General features: G+C 41.6%; 1 protein-coding gene across 4 annotated transcripts in view; it reads right to left on the minus strand.

The window, feature by feature from the left end:
• Positions 1-17,293, minus strand: part of CDC7 (cell division cycle 7) — a 49,900-nt gene that overhangs the window by 22,998 nt on the left and 9,609 nt on the right. For 2 of the 4 annotated variants that reach the window (XM_075131643.1, XM_048861989.2), the window contains exons 1-2: positions 8,953-9,035; positions 4,428-4,528 (exon numbers count right to left, since the gene is read on the minus strand). In XM_075131643.1, coding sequence (XP_074987744.1) covers positions 4,428-4,521 — 94 coding nt within the window. In that variant the 5' untranslated portion in view covers positions 4,522-4,528; positions 8,953-9,035. Of the gene's footprint in view, positions 1-4,427; positions 4,529-7,481; positions 7,510-8,952; positions 9,036-17,293 lie in introns of those variants that run through there. The other 2 variants (XM_075131642.1, XM_075131641.1) reach the window with 2 other exon arrangements.

The following is a 17,293-nucleotide window of genomic DNA, read 5'->3' on the forward strand; positions in this document are numbered from 1 at the left end:
CTCCTTCACATTGCCAGAGGGGTGTAAAGGACAGTATGGCCTTATAAATGCTTATGGTGCTTTTGTGGTTAAAACTGGTCTAAATTTTTGGACTGAAAAAATTTCCTATACAAGTGTGCTCCATAAACTGTTTGCTACTAACTTTTCTGGAGATGGTCAGTAGTCAATATAAATTGTGAACTTGATTCCCCAGCCCTCGCTTGCTCTTCAGTTGCCTATGATGTAGCTGAACATATGGCTGCATGTATTTGTTGACTAATAACTAGAAATAAAGGGTCAAACCTAGCAACATTACTATTAGGCATGGGGCTTTAGGGATTTCCTCCAGTGCTCTCCACTCCCATTCTCCATCCATTGTATTGTAGTTTAAATAAACTATCGAAATAATTGAAACCAGAGTGATTATATTGTGCTCTTTTGACAAATAAAATATGCAGAATTTTAAAATATTGTGCACAGAATTTTAAGTTTTTTGGTGCAGAATTCCCCCAGGAGTACTCAGAGTAGAGAGCACCTAATAGCACAAGATGCTGAGTTAAGCAAAGTAGCTCAGCATCCTGGCCACTCCTGAATCCTATGAGGCATGGCAAACTGGGGACTCTGTAAGCTAGGTATATTATTTTAGAACTGATGAGGAATAACCCCCGGCAAGATCTTAATGTTCATGTCAAAGTTTTTGCTTTGACTAACAAAATGAAGAATTCAGAAATTTACACTCTGCTACATCAACGACATAAGTCAACGCTTCAAATATTAATAGCACATATCTGCACCTGTGGTGGAAAGTGACAGTAACAAGCAAAACCTTTTATTAAGTGGTTATACAGTATATTAAATGTAAGAATTACAACACATTTGTTTTCTCACTAAGTATTTTTTGCTTTATTTGTACAGTAATAAAATCATATTTTTGTCATTTTCACAAAATGAAAGCTTAATTGTGTTAATCTTGGGAAGTCTTTAGAAGTTTGATTTTAAAAAGTGCTGACAACACACAAATATTTTCAGATGCTTAATAGAAAGCAAATACATGTGGATGTTTTCTCAATGTATGTGGGCTTTCCTAGCTTTTAGTTAAAATGGAAATCCACCATTTGCCCAATGACTGTTTTTGGTTACAAATGATGAAAAGCTATAACCATTTACCTCAATACTTCCCTCCCACCTCACCCCACCACCTCACTTTAACACAAAACAAATGTTTAAGATGGTGTTTGGAGGATTAAGAAAAAATATCAAATGCCAATCAGATCACTTTGGCCAGCAATGACAAATGAACAATTCTCAATACCATATGAGTGGAACAGTCTTCAAAATAATGTCCATATTTGTACAGTTTCCCAGGTGAATACAATGAGAAATATAGAAGAGACTTTCATGTGATACTGTCCATTTTAAAGGATGTTTGCTTTAAATCACTGATTCTAATCAGCAATCACAGAACCTGGATTTAAAATGATTATTTTAATCATTCTGCATTTGTACTTTTCAGTTATTTTCCTAAAAAAAGTTGATTCTCATTGGTTGGTAACTATTAAAACATGTTGATTTGCAACTAAACATACCCATCTCCTAACTTTGCTGCTCATTTTTGCTACCAGGAAGTTAAACCACATTTATTTAAGCAATTATATAGCTTAACATACATCTATTCAGATTCTTAATTTTTAAATTGTTATTACATAGGAAAACAGTGTGTGATGCATTTGTTTTATTTTACTTGATTTGTGTCATGCCATATTTGAAAGAAAATTGTCAAATTTGATTAAATGCACAGAACAGCACTTTGTTATTATAAAAACTAAATGTGCTAGAGACAAAGTATCAACATATGTTTTTGCATTTAAAACTAATTGCTTTATTAAACAAAGGAACTATTGAATAAATTAGTCATTGACCTGAACTATTTGAATAAATTGAAATGAAGAAAATATTCTTTCTGCACCTGCAGAGGAGGCTACTGCTGTCAAAAGCGGGTTTAGCACTTCCACAACCTCTAGTTCCAGGTGCTTAGCCAGTGACTTCCAGCAGTTCAGTGCTTTGACCTTCTTTAAAACTTGGCAGCAAATATGCACTGCTTTAATATTTTTTGTACTTAATTTAAATGATTGATAAATAAGCAACTTAAGGGCTAGCATAGGTTGTCTATTTCAACTCTAATTTAAAATAAACCTGTATTTAAATACAAAAATCAGGGTTTTTAAACACTATTGTGGTTTTTTTTGTATCTAATCTGCCAAAGATAAGAGATGAGACCCTATAAATGCCATTCAAGACAGAACGGTAAAGACTGCAGAGTACATAAAGAACATTCTTACATCACCCAATGACAGTTACATTACTGTGTTCTGAAGAAGGTCCTATACAGATTTTATTTATCAGAAGGCCAGTAACAATAAGGTTGAGCTTCGCAAGTGAGCACAGGAGGAGGACTCAGATATTTCTGACTTCTGAAAACATAACGTATGAATGGCCATCCTGGGTCAGACCAATGGTCCTTCTAGCCCAGTAGCCTGTCTTCCGACAGTGGCTAGTGCCAGATGCTTCAGAGGGAATGGACTCAGCAGGACAAGTAGCGAGTGATCCATCATCCAGTCCCAGCTTCCGGCAGTCGGAGGTTTAGAGAAACCCAGAGCACAGGGTTGCATACCTGACCATCTCTAGCTAATAGCCATTGATGAACCTATCTTCCATGCACTTAAGTCTTCTTTGAACTCTGTTATATCTTTGGCTTTCACAACAGCCCTGGCCACGAGATCCAAAGGTGACTGTGCATTGTATGAGGAAGTACTTCCTAAAGTTTGTTTTAAACCTGCTGCCTATTAATTACATTGGGTAACACCTGGTTCTTCTGTTTATATGAAGGGCTAAATAACACTCATTCACTTCCTCCACACCATTCATGATTTTATAGACCTATCATATGCCCCCTCAGTTGTCTCTGTAACTGATAGGGTAAGTTCTATTGAAATAAAACAGCTTTTAGTACAAGGTTGCTCATCTTGCTCCAGCTGAAAAAAGTCTAAAAAAAATTGAGTCCTGCATCTTGCTGGGCTGGTAAAGAATCTTCTATCTTTCAGATCTTTACTAAAAGAAGTATTGGGGGTAATTTCTTATAGGAAGCCTCTTTGGTCACAGGATTGCTTCAGAAAAGTCCATAGCTTAGAGAAAAAGCCTCAACTCTGTCAAAGCATTCTTAGACAGCACAGACTGGAGGGCCATGCCTTAAATAAAATAAGTTTGTCTCAGGTGACAACATATCTTTAAAGTCTCTAAAATCAGTAGCCCTGTACCCTCACTGCAGTCTCCAGCTTTGGTTTACTTTGTGCTACCCGCCTAATGGTCCCAATGCAGCCCTTCATTTGGTGCCAATGTCCTTCTAAACAAATGCTAGACAGAGAATCCACTCAACTGGCTTGATTTCATCCAGAGTCTGCACCAGCTTCCACTGGCAGAAGTCTGTCCAGACACAGTTCACTTCACCAGAGGACCTGCAGCTAGATGGCACAGATCCCAAAGTGGGTGGCATTAGTCAAGGAGGCAATGTGGGCAGAATGCTCAGAGAATGCACTAATTCAACAGTCTCTGCTGTTGGGGATCCTGCAGAGCCTTGGCAATAAATTATGGCTGCCCCAATGGGTGCAAACACCCCCTGTCCTCTCCTGGGGGTGGGATGGAACTTCCCCATCATTGCAAAGGGATGCAAACTACATGACTGTGCAGGGGATTGACAATGTCTATTACTTCTAGTTCATGTGTTCAAATCCTGCCCAAGACAATAGTGACCCGAGGTCATCATCATTAGAGGTGGGCAGCCAATTTATAGGAAATAACTTGGAGGGTTAAAGCTATTTTCTCACCTCTGAAGGACAACGCTGAGACCCATCCTGAGGCACAATAGAGAAGTAGCACTGTGGCTCTGGTCTTTGGCAAGATTACTTTGATCTCAAGGGCTATCAATATGGAAGTCTTCATAAATATTTATTTGAGCATAAGCTTTTGTGGGATGCTCAAATAAATGCCTGAACATGCCACCAGACTCAGTCTATATCCACAAAACAAACACTGCTACACGTCTGATACTTGACATACTTTATATTCACCAAGTAAAGTAGCTAGCTCAGGACATAATTTTAGATTATATCATAAGAGTAATAAATTTCATAGTACTATTCTTTTACAATTCACCAATCCTATTGGAATACTGCAGCTACATAATGGGCAGAAACAAGCCTGGAAATGTCAATTCAAAGCCCCTGAACATTGAACTTTTTTGTTAAAGCTTTTCCTCTCGAATCTTGTTACATGTATTCTTTGTGTAACAGGATCTTATCCAACAATACATATATACAGTAGTAGTCTCTAAAGTGAAGGGGAAGAGAAACATGGCAGCAAAAAAATTTCAATCAACAGCCTAAAATACATACCTGACAACTTGCTGTTCTTTTCATGTTTCCTATAGAAATTTTCAGCCTGCAGAGGAGGTTGTTCATCTTGATAAGTGTTCAAGGATGCTTCCATCACAAAACTATCAAAGTAAAATACAAGGTCTATGAGGACAATTACTAATATGATCAGAGAGAATGCCTTAGGCCTGCTTGCTCCCATTCTCCCTCCCCACCTAACAAGATTTAGGGAGAGGACATTAAGTTTAGGAAGTCCCTTACAACCCACTGATAGTGAAATCCCTTGCACATCCTCAGAGCGGGAGACTAACAAATCAAATCCTCATCAGTAGCCACAGGGGAAGCTGAACATTAATACGCAAATCATTCCCTTCCATCCCCAGACTGTTTCTTCACTAACAGATACCATTACCCTTCTCCCAAATCCTTCCTTAGAGGGAAGAAAAACACTAACACACCATAATCCATATGTACTCCAGGATCTACAGTAAGAACAGCCATAATGGGTCAGACCAAAGGTCCATCTAGCCCAGTATCCTATCTTCTGACAGTGACCAATGTCAGGTGCCCCAGAGGGAATGAACAGAACAGGTAATCAACAAGTTATCCATTCCCTGTTGCTCGTTCCCAGCTTCTGGCAAACAGAGGGGGAGCAAGTAACACGTTCATCAACAAAAATCCTGTTACAGAATGTAACAGCAAAAATACAAAAGAAAATGAGTGATATAAAAATCAAAATTCTCCATCCCCAAAAATGAAACAAACTGTTTTAATATAGCTCCTTCTAGATTTTGGGGAGACTGTGAAACTCTGTGGCATATTAGGATACACAACTGAGGCGGTGTCTACACTGCCACTTTCAGCACTAAAACTTTAGTCGTTCAGGGGTGTGGAAAAAACACACCCTTGAGTGACAAAAGTTTTAGCACTGAAAAGCACCAGTATAGAGCTTTATTGCCGGGAGCCGATAAAGCTGTTGCCCCCCATTTGGGGTAGTTATTTTTTATTGTTGGGAGAGCTCTCCCCGGGAGATAGAGTGACTACACTGCCCACATCACAGTGCTGCATTGTGGGCATCATAGACAGACCCTGAGAAATTGGTAGGCCTACTTGCTGAAGCAAAACAAGACGAACACAGACTCTTGGATACAGGAAAACAAACATTGTTACTAATATTCCAAACAGTGCTACCAGACCCACTTATTATTAAAGTTGTCAGATGCTTCCTGTTACAAGACCCTGTTTTCAGTTGTTTATATCTTTGCCAAATTTTAGCTGTTTAGGCTGAAATTTTCCATGCCAGGCGTTTGCCTAAGACTGAAGTTTTCTGGAAAATACCAGCCAATGCAGTTCAGCCATCTCTAAGAGCAACGCTAGGGGAAAAAATACATTATTTTCTCAATGTTAAAAATTTTTGGTGATTTTTTTTTCTTTAAAAATTTCTAGTGTCCCCATGCTTTAGAGCAGGACTTGAAATCTGGCAGGGAGTGGCCTTTGTATCAGGGATGTGCCTTTTGCGGTCTCAGTGAAAGTCTGCCCAAATTTGGCCATGGTATAAGCATTTTTAAAAAATTACAGTTGCACATGGTCAGTAAAGACATCTTAGATTTTAGCACCTAACTTCCCTGAAGCATTCATCTACACCAGACAAGTTCCAGCCCAGTGCTGAGCATGACTTTCTCTGCAATTGCAGCTCTTGGCTGCTGCAGGCCATGCCTTGGAGCACTTGAACTGAGAGAAGGAAGAGGATCCCCACCCTCAGCTCTGGATGACATCCCTCCCCACTGGATGAGGAAGATACATGATTTGAATGCAAATGAAATAACAGCTAGACCGGGGTGTGGGGAGTAGATTGGGACAAAGCAGGGGAGGAGGGGAAGTTGGGGCAGGTTTAAGGGGACTGGGAACATGTAGGACAGGAGGAGGGGTGACAGATATGATGAGGAGACAGAAGAACTGGGACAAGGTGTGGGGGGATGCAACAAAGTCGGGGGAGAAGCTGAGATTAGATGAGTCTTGGGACTGAGAGCCAGTAGGGATAGGGAACATTAGAGGGGAGGGGGCAGATCAGATGAGGTGTCAGGAGTAGGAGGAACTGAAACTGGTGGGGCAAGAAAACTGGGGACAAGGAGCTGTTGGGGGGGATGGGACTGGAAAGAGACACACAAGGAGAAAGAGTTGGTGGGGTGGGGGATGAGACTGCAACTTTTTTGGGTAAGGAGACTGGAATGAGAAGTCTGAGGATTGGAGACTATGACTAAGTAAGGAGAATGGGACTGATATGAGGAGTTATGGATGGGGCACAGACAAGTCTGGGACAGGCAGAGGCTGAAGGAGATGGGGCAGAAGGGATCATGTTTGGAGGAAATGTGCAGAAGAGTCTGGGCCCAGTGCTCACTAGAGTACACTGCCCTCCAGAGCCTGGAATGGAATGCAGGATTCCTGAGTGCCATCATTCCTTTGCCGTCAACAAATATCTGTGAAATGAAATGGCAAAGTTTTTTCCATCCTCGTCTAGCACTGCTCCATATAGAGGACAACCTACTACCACGCCTATCAGTTACTCCATTAGCTCAAGAGGTAATTTCCTTATTTAACACCCTAGGAAATTACACATATTTACATTTAAATAACATTACAGAGATTGCAAAATCAAGCACTCAAAAGTTAGGAAATACCTAAATTAAGATCGTGGGTGCTACCTTGATTGGGTGCTGTTGTGCATATGTATTATGATATAGTTCTTTAATTACATGATCACATTCTAAGAAAATATGTGGGAACAGAGAGAATCCTTAGAGAATCAGTAACCACTTTGGAAGGGTCAACTCATCTCTGACACAGAACTGAGGAATAATCACTGCAAACACCAGCACTGACATGTCACAAAATTCCCTTGATACTGCTTTGCCCTACACCAAACTACAATAAATAGGATATCATCTTTTTAGTGCTTGGCATATCACAAACAAGATCTGCAGGTACAATTCTGGGAGTTTTTGCACAATTCTGCTAATGCTTTAAGTTGATATAATTCCACATTTTCTACTGCTAAGCAAATAAGCCTTCTCTTACAGTTCAAAGCATAGAAATCATATCTTCATACTCAGCATTTGAGGAACAGTGTGTCTGTACTTCTAGACAGAAGAAAAACATCTGAGAGTTGTCAAAGAAGGTTAACGTTACAAGATAGCTCTCTTGTAGCAAGACTCCTGGTCAAATACATGCTTTCCACTGCATTTAAACTGCAGCCTGAATGCATAAATATTAAAAACTGAGCATAAGCTACTTTAAACTTTGTCATTTAGTTTGTACATGATGTGCAAACTATTTCTCAGACGAGTGAGCAGAAATGCTGTCCAACGGATATACAGATAATTTAGTATTCTACTTTTTTCTGAAGAAATAAAACATAGTCATGTTTTCTAAGATTTGTTGAATATATTAATAAAAGGGGAAGAGGCTGTTTAGACTGACATTTCTTAATATTTCTTTGTTGTTCTAAACATAATCAAGTAAGGTTAGTTTGCCAAAACTGGTATTCAAAAGGCTTCTGCTACTAAACAGATATTGCCCAAAGAAAATGACCATCAAAATGCTTCTTTCTGTAGGTCATGGGGCCAAAGCAGAGGAGAACCCAAGTTCATGGTTATGTGGAAGAAGGGTACAAGTTACACATTTGTGAGTTTTTGTGGCACCTTAGAGACTAACAAATTTATTTATGCCCAAATAAATCTGTTAGTCTCTAAGGTGCCACACGTACTCCTAGCTCTGTTTGCTGATACAGACTAACACAGCTACCACCACTCTGAAATTAGTGAGTTTGGGCCCAAGAAAGAGCGAAGAGACTCTTGAGAGAACAAGGCAGGGCAGAGAGTCTGTGCTGTGTGTATGCAGGAGGCGCGGATTGCAAATTACAGCAGCGATGGCTCCCCCGAAATTCAGCCTCCATCCCCGACACCCTGCGCAAAGCAGGTGACAGTCCGCACGCTGCCCTCTCTCCTTCCGGCGGTCCCCCCCAAACTCCCGTGCAGAGGTGGGCACGGGAACTGCCCAAAGGTCGGAGCTCCAGCTCCTCAACGAGCAGGGCCGGGCCCTTGGCACGGGGAGGCGGGAGCCAAGCAGGTCAGTACTTTAAAACCGAGCTCAGGGCCAGCCCCACGGGCCAAGAACGGACTGAGAGCGCCCGTCTCCAGCGCCTGGGTGGGCCCCTTAGGGCCAAAGCCCAGGAGCCACACAGCAGGCCGGCCCGCCTCCCGACACCGGCCGACAGGGGCTAGAAACGCACGGGCAGCCCCGAACAGACGCTTCCCCTCCCGCCACGGGCCGGCGAGCCAGCCCGGGCCAGTCGGGGCAGGCCGCGCCGGGCGCTGGGCGGGAAAGCTGCCCTGAGGGAGGAGGCGTCCCCCGGCCCCAAACCGCGCTCAGCCCCGGCGATGGGGCAGGCCATTCAGCGACAGCCCGTCGCGGGAAGCCGGCCGGGGTACGTGGGGGCCGCCCCGGAGTGGATGTGTGTCGGGGGGGGGGTGGAATCTCTTCCACTCACAGGCAGAGCAGCGGCGGCAGCGGGTCCCAGGGCGCCAAGAGTGGGGTTTTTGCCTGATGCCGCCTTTTGCGGACAACCCCCACGGCGGCCAATCCTAGCGTTTGTTAGAAGCGGTAGGAGAATTCACCAATAGCAACCCTTCCAAGAAAACAGTGCTTCTATTGGCCAACGAGCAGGGTGAGGGGAGGAGGGGTGTGGCCAGCTCTGAGCTCGAGACCTTTGGGGACGGGGAGTTCTCTTCTAGCTATTAACCGGGTGGCAGATGCGTCCCACGTTGTGCCGGGGAGGGAGGTGTTGTGAGTGGCTCTGGAAACCACAGCTTGTGTGTGACTCGACTCGCTTGGGACTGTATGTCCTGGCTTAGGTTATCATTTCAGAAGCAGAGCCCCTATAGGAATGCTGTTGTACCTTAGAAAGGAGATGAGGTACCCTCAGCTTTCTTGGTAGAAACTACTATCAGCAGCGCATGATACAATAATACTGAGCACAGTTTTTATTGTGGAGTTACAACGTACGATATGGTGTTAAACTGTTTCTGCACTGATTGGGTTACTAAATAAACTGGACATTATTGATTACCTAAATACTACATGCTGAAGTGAAAATGTTCCTCAACTTTTTTAACTGTTCTCTTTGGGTCAACTTCTGCATTCATTTACACTTTCTGTAATCCCCTGAAGTCAACTGATTGCATTCTTGTAAGGGCTCAAGGAAGAAGCTCAGTGTGGAATAGCTGATTAGTGTTACTGAATAGCTATTCCGCACTAACTCCCTGTGTGGATACTTTTATTCCGCACCCTTTGGAAGTGGATTAATTTAAACCATAAAAGGGCTCTTGGTGCAGAATAAGATCTACAACCTATTCTGAAAAATGATCCCCCCATTCTCACAGGCCAATCCTTGCTTATAGGCAGACCCCCAACCTGAAGCAAATACTCATGAGCAACTACACACCACACCACAGAAACACTAACCCAGGAACCAATCCCTGTAACAAATCCTGTTGCCTTTTCTGTCACCATATCTACTCTAGCAACACCATCATAGGAACCAGCCACAACAGGCACACCACACAGGCTCATTCACCTGCACATCTACTAATGTGATATATGCCATCATGTGCCAGCAATGCCCCTCTGCCATGTCCATTGGCCAAACCGGACAGTCTCTGCGTAAAAGGATAAATGAACACAAATCAGACATCAGGAATGGTAACATACAAAAGCCAGTAGGAGAACACTTCAATCTCCCTGGACATTCAATAACAGATTTTAAAGTAGCCATTCTTCAACAAAAAAAACTTCAAAAACAGACTTCAAAGAGAAACTGCAGAACTATAATTCATTTGCAAACTTAACACCATCAGTTTGGGCTTGAATAGGGACTGGGAGTGGCTGGTTCACTACAAAAGCAATTTTTCCTCTCTTGGTATTGACACTTCCTCATCAATTATTGGGAGTGGACCACATCCACCCTGACTGAAATGACCTTCGACATTGGTTCTCCATTTTTAAGGTAACTCCCTTCTCTTCATGTGCCAATATATATTTATGCCTGTATCTGTAATTTTCACTCCATGCATCGAAGAAGTGGTTTTTTTACCCATGAAAGCTTATGCCCAAATAAATCTGTTAGTCTTTAAGGTGCCACCAGACACCTCATTGTTTTTCTGGATACAGACTAACACAGCTACCTCTCTGTACAGAATAAGAGTGTCCACATGGGGCATAGCTATTGTGCTTTAAATTCACATCCTAGCTATTTCAAACTAACTTCCCTGTGAATTCCCCATGTAGACAAGCCTTAAATGAGAAGAACATGTCCCTTAGATGTTTTTTATTCATACATGTTTCCACCATAGTCTTTTTTCCCCCATACTTGGAATCAAAAACATTGGTCTTGCTGAGAACTAGCTCTCCAGAAGTTGTGTACCTAAATCTCCTATTCCCCAAAAGTGAAATATAAGATTCTGTTTATTAAACATTCCATATTGAGAATGTTAACTTTATCCATTGTTAAATTTATGCAAAGATTAAAGCTTTCAGCGTTCTGAAGGGAACCCTGTAGCATGGCTATTATATTAAGTTTACACTGAAATTAAGAAGGAAGATGCTAACTCAGGGCCAAATTTTACCATCTTTATTATGGTTGAATAGTATTTTTCTCCATAGATAGTCCCTATGCAGGTTGAGGGGTGAGAGGATGTAAAGGTGGCTTTAAACCACTTTTGAACTCCCTAGTTTTGGACCCGCTGCTTTAACCTGCACAAGCTGCCAGCAGCCCCAAAGGGCCATTACAGCAGCCAGAGATCAATGTAAAAAGTAGAGTAAGAAGCATTAAATCGCAGTCTGAACTAAGGATGAAAGTATTCAAGAGCAGATTATAGGACAAATTAATAAAATGAGGAATGACATGAGGAAAATTCACAGGCCAGATTCTGTTCTTGTTAACCCATGTAACCCATAGAAGTTAGTGGTGTTGAACAGGTGTGAGTGAAACTAGGTTTTGTCCCAATGTTTATGTGCTTTAATTTAGGATCATGTTGCTTATTAAAAGAATCCACCTACATTTGTTTCTGAGGGGTCTAGTGTCACACAATAGTTTATTTTTTAAAAGTAATATTTGTCAAAAAATACTTCCTTATTGTCACTATCTGATAATTTGCAAATCTACCACTCTACTCCAGACCTGTCTCCTTCTGTCCAATCCAGACTCTCAGCCTTTATCTCTGATATCCCTTCCTGGATGGCTTGCCAACAATTTAAATTACCATGGCCAAAATTAAGATCCTTATTTTCTCTCATAAATCCTCTCTACTCTCCATTTTTTTCTGTCATTGACATTAAGGTTATCTTTTTCCTTGCCACTCAGTCTCATAACCTGAGAGTCATCTTGAATTCCTCCCTCACTCTACCTTCCCCTCTAAGGCTGCATCCACATGTTACTGTTTCTTTTTCCACCCTATCTTAAAGATCTTACCATTCCACTCTGTCCAAACACCTAAAACTCTACTTCATGCACTGATCATCTTCCATTTTGATTACTCTAACACATTCCACTCTATCATCCCTGACACTCACATCATCTCCTCTGGGTGCCTCCTGAATTCAGCTGCTGAAACTATCTCCCTTGCTCACTGATCTCACCCTTGTCACTCTCCCTCTTAAAATCTCTCCATTACATCAAATATAAACTTCTTGTACCCACCTCCAAGACCCATCTCTCTATGTATCTGACATTGTCTCTTATGGTGTTACCACCAACTTCTTTTGCTCTGCCAACACTGTGAGACTTGATGTCCCCTTCATCTCTTTCTCTAGCAAATATTTTGGTACCTTTTTGCTTGCTGTCTCCTATGTGTGGAACTCCCTCTACTTAACCAGCACCTCTAGTCATTTTGAATACTTCCTGAAAACTCACCTCTTTTGCAATACTTATAATAAGTGACTCAGTTGTATTCATTTATTTCTTTATCTTCCATATAGTTAGATAGATATAGATACTCTAGACCACTCGCACCCCATCTTCTCAATGCCTGCCCAAACTCCAGCTTTACCTCTGACTTATCTGGATGGAACCCAGGAGTTAGAGAGGGGAAGCAGAGAGAAGCGCAGCTCTCTCTCCTATGCTAAAACTAGAGGGAAGCTCCGTCCCCGTGCAGGGTGGGATAGGAAAGGGTATGTCCACACAGCAAAGAAAAACTCATGGCTGGCCTGTGCCAGCTGTCTCAGGCTCACGGGGCTCAGACTGCAGGGCTATTTAATTGCTGTGTAGACTTCTGGGCTCAGGCTGCAGCCTGAGCTCTGGGACCGTCACATCTCGCATGGTCACAGATCCTGGGCTCCAGCCCGAGCCCAGACAGCTACACACAGCAATGAAACAGCCCTGCTAGCCCAAGCCCCGTGAGTCCAAGTCAGCTGGCATGGGCCAGCCCCGGGTGTCTAGTTGCTGTGTAGAAATATCCTAACAGGCCCCCAGAGCTCCCCTTCTCTTTATCTGGTACAGTAAGAGCTCCATCTTCTGTTTCAATCCACTTTAACCACTGAGCTTCAGCCAGCTCCCTCAATTCTATCTGTCTATCTTAGCTGGGGACTAGGAAAAAAATAAATTGCAACCATTCAGGGTGGCTTCATGTACATGATGAACATGAAAGGTGACAAGCCGGAACCATATGGAACCTTGCTTAAAAGAACCCTTGAGGCAGGTGAGCAATTCCTGAAAACAACCTCTGGGATCTCTCCAAGAGGAAAGAATGAAGCTACTGAAAAGTGATTGGTTTCAGAGTAACAGCCGTGTTAGTCTGTATTCGCAAAAAGAAAAGGAGTACTTGTGGCACCTTAGAGACTAACCAATTTATTTGAGCATGAGCTTTCGTGAGCTACAGCTCACTTCATCGGATGCATACCGTGGAAACTGCAGCAGACTTTATATACACACAGAGAATATGAAACAATACCTCCTCCCACCCCACTGTCCTGCTGGTAATAGCTTATCTAAAGTGATCATCAGGTTGGGCCATTTCCACACCACTGCAGAGTCTGCAGGTGGGTTAACAATGTCTTGTGGCTGCTGACAGGTCTAAAAGAATCAGCACTGACAATGGACCATGCCTGGGGACTAATAATCTGCTAGTTTAACTGGTGAAGCCTCCTTACTCTACTCAAACCTAAAATCTTCTGAATAGATTTTCCTTGAAAGATAATTGACACATTTATCTGACACTTACAGGTACAAGAGTCTGTCATCCCTCTGTATTGCCAAGAACTCCTGCCCATAAGTTAAAATTGTTCTTGTGTAGGTTGTCCTTGCCCTGGCAGTCTGTGCAAAATTAAAGTTTCATGTCTATGAAAATGCACAGCACTTCCAGTCCAGTAAGAAACATTGTTCAGTCTTTATCAGCCTGAAACTCAAATGTAACAAGTAAGATACCACTTGGTCTTAATTCCCCTTTTTGGTTTTGAAATATTGTTCTGTGGTAAGTGTTGCCCCTCTTTAAGATTATGTTGAGATCTCTTCAAGTTTCCTCACTCATCAACAGTATTGTCAACCCAAAGCATTCAAAACTCATGAGTCAGACCCACCCCCAAAATCATGAGATTTCCTTAAAAAGCATGAGACTTTTACAAAATAATTAAAGTTTTGAGCTTTTTATTTGCATTCAGATTTTGCACCGTTAAGTTACACTTAGATTACATTTTCATGCTTTTCCCTGTAACCATGAAGGCTAGAAAATTACTTTTTTATTTAAATGAAAACTGAGATTTTAAGTAATCACTTAGATGTAAGAGTGGGATCTTTAAGAAAAACACCAAATGTCACAAGACTCATGATAAAATCACCAAATCTGGCAATACTATATCAGCCCTCGTATAACACATAGCCAGATGTGGTGATGACTATGCAGGCCAGCATTTTCCGGTCTAGGGGTTGCTATCCCCAGGTGGATGGTGAAGGTTAGTCATCCTAGCTCAGCAAAATTTCCAAAACCTAGCAGTAACTAGGACCCAGGCAGAGTGAGTTGAAGGTAGACAAGGAGAAGCTGTAAGGCAGTCATGTGGAATAGTTTGGATCACTTGGTACGCTGGGCCCATTCAAATAAAATGTGTTTTAATATAGCCAAATGCAAAGTTATACAGCTGGGAACAAGGATGCATGCTGTACCTATAGAATGGGGGACCGTATGCTGGACAGCAGTGACTCGAAAAAAGATTTATGGGTCATAATGCATAATGAGCGCCCAGTGCAATGCTGTGGCAAAAAGGGCTAATGCAATCCTTGCATGTATAAACAGCAGAGTAACCGATTTTGCCTCTGTATACAGCAATGGTCAGGTCAATATTGGAATGCTGTGTACAGTTCGGGTGTCCACATTTTAAAAAAAGATGTTGAAAAATTGGAGAGGGAGCGGCAAATGGTTAAAGGACTGGAGAAAATGCCCTACAGTGAGAGACTTTTAGCACTCAATCTGTTCAGTTTATCAAAAAAGAAGATTGAGAGATAACTGGGTTATAGTGTGTAAGTACCTTCATGAGAAGAAGATACTGGGTACTAAAGAGCTCTTTAATCTAGGAAAGAAAGGCATAACAATGGCTGAAAGCTGAAACAAGACAAATTCAAATGATAAATTAGTTACAAATTTTTAAACGTGAGAGCAATTAATCATTGGACAAAGGTACCAAAGGAACTGGTGGAGTTTCCCTTTCTTGATGTCTTCAAATCAAGAGTGAATGCCTTTCTGGAAGATATACTTTAACCAGGCATAAGTAAAACTTTAGTCCCACACAAGTTATTGGGCTTAATGCAGGGGTAACTGGTTGAAATTTAATGGCTTGTGATATACAGGAGGACAGACTAGGTGATCAGATGGCCCATTCCAGCCTTAAATTCTATTAATTCTCCTGCAGCTGACCCAGGTTCAGTTTCTCATGCCTTGCCTGTACTTTCCATTTCACACCTCTCCACTTCACTTGCACTGCACTCTGTTACAGGGAAGTGCCACTTGGTGAGAAATCAGCTGTCCTGACTCCATAGCTGAACTGTTCACATTGCTCAGCCAACTGCTCAACACCTCATAGAGCTTCCCTGGAAGAGAGACTATTGCAAAATGGTGAGGGGAGAGATGTAACGGAACTAGCGTCTGCCACCACCTCACCATCCCTAGACAGTACTGCAACAACCTTCCCAGCCATCACCCAGGCTATAGCCAGCATGCCCCACCCAGTATCAACCATTCCCCTTGTCAGCTGCCACTGACCAGAACTCTCCCCTCCCCCCAGCTAAAACCAACCAGGGTTTATTTCTGACTCCACTCTTGCAATCTTTTGTGATATGATTATGGATGTCAATGCTACGAGACTAAAGCTGTGACAAGACTTGATGTGAAGTCACACAGCTGGTGTGGGGGAGGGAGGAAACTGTTGAGAGACTCTGGAGGAGGCACAATTAAAGCTTTCCCAGCAGGCACCAAGCTATCTTCAGTAATTTGAACACTTCTTTTAAATATTGCTGCAACATTTTCCAGCGCTCTTAGAAAGTTTACTGAGTGTACTGTGCTTGAGCCAAATAGGGTTATATTCATGTAATTAAAGGCAAAAATTGGCCACTTGTGCACATTCTCTAAGTGTTTCTCCGTTTTTCCCTAACTGTATTTTATCTCTTCTCGAGACATCTGTTTGAACCACAGAATTGCAATTTCCTTTGTTATTTGTTTTACAGATTTTCCCAACACGTCTATCACGTTTCTCATTGCCAAACTTTCTGTTTTTGTTCCCCTAGTAGATTTGTGGATAGCACCTAGCTCTTGCTTCAATATCTGACATAGGGCTGAATCTGGTAACCTTATTCACTTGAGTAATTTCATTGTCAATGGGAATACTCGCACATGTGCAGGGAGCAGGATTTGGCTCCTCAGTCGTACTTTTGTAATAAAAGCTAAAATGAGATTTTAGGAAACTGCAACTTATTACCTTAACATTTATGATACTGTCAAGATTGCACTGTAAAAATTCATATTATTTAACTCTCCACTCTGACACTAAAGCATCATTTCATTTATATGCAAATAAGACTATATTCTACTGCTGTTTCTCCACTGCAGAAATTGTTTGAAATATTCACAATTTATTAATAAAGCTTCATAAATACGTATTTTTCCACTCAATTGGTAGTAGCCAGGGAGAGAAACTATAAATCAGACTTTTGTTGTTTTGAGCTTCATAACAAATATGAAGATTTATGGAGTACATAATTAGATGTCCTGTGATTGTAATGGAAATAGTGAATCATCTAGATGAAATACTCTTTTCTTTATGCCTTTCTCCTTGGTAGAGGTACTTTTGGAAAATAGACTATAAAAATTAACAAAGTTATACAAACTGCTCGTGAAAAATAAGATACCATTTAAACGTCATTCACAACAGTATGTGATGAAATAATTGTATTTAACCTCTCCACACTTCACAGTCTGTATAGAATAAGAAATGCAGGTCTAGGATACAAATATTATGATTTGTATAAATGATTGTTTTTATACCAAATTCTGATTTTTTAAATGAATACAGGCTTGATCCTACAAGGTGCTCAACACTCTGGCCCTAACCCAGCAAAGCACGGAAGCACATGCTTAACTTTAAATAAATGACAGGTTTCAGAGTAGCAGCCGTGTTAGTCTGTATTCGCAAAAAGAAAAGGAGTACTTGTGGCACTTTAGAGACTAACCAATTTATTTGAGCATAAGCTTTCATGAGCTACAGCTCACTTCATCGCATGCATTACGCTCAAATAAATTGGTTAGTCTCTAAGGTGCCACAAGTACTCCTTTTCTTTTTAAATAAATGAGTAG

The sequence above is a fragment of the Caretta caretta genome, chromosome 8 (assembly GCF_965140235.1).
Source record: "Caretta caretta isolate rCarCar2 chromosome 8, rCarCar1.hap1, whole genome shotgun sequence".
Lineage (NCBI taxonomy): Eukaryota > Metazoa > Chordata > Testudines > Cheloniidae > Caretta > Caretta caretta.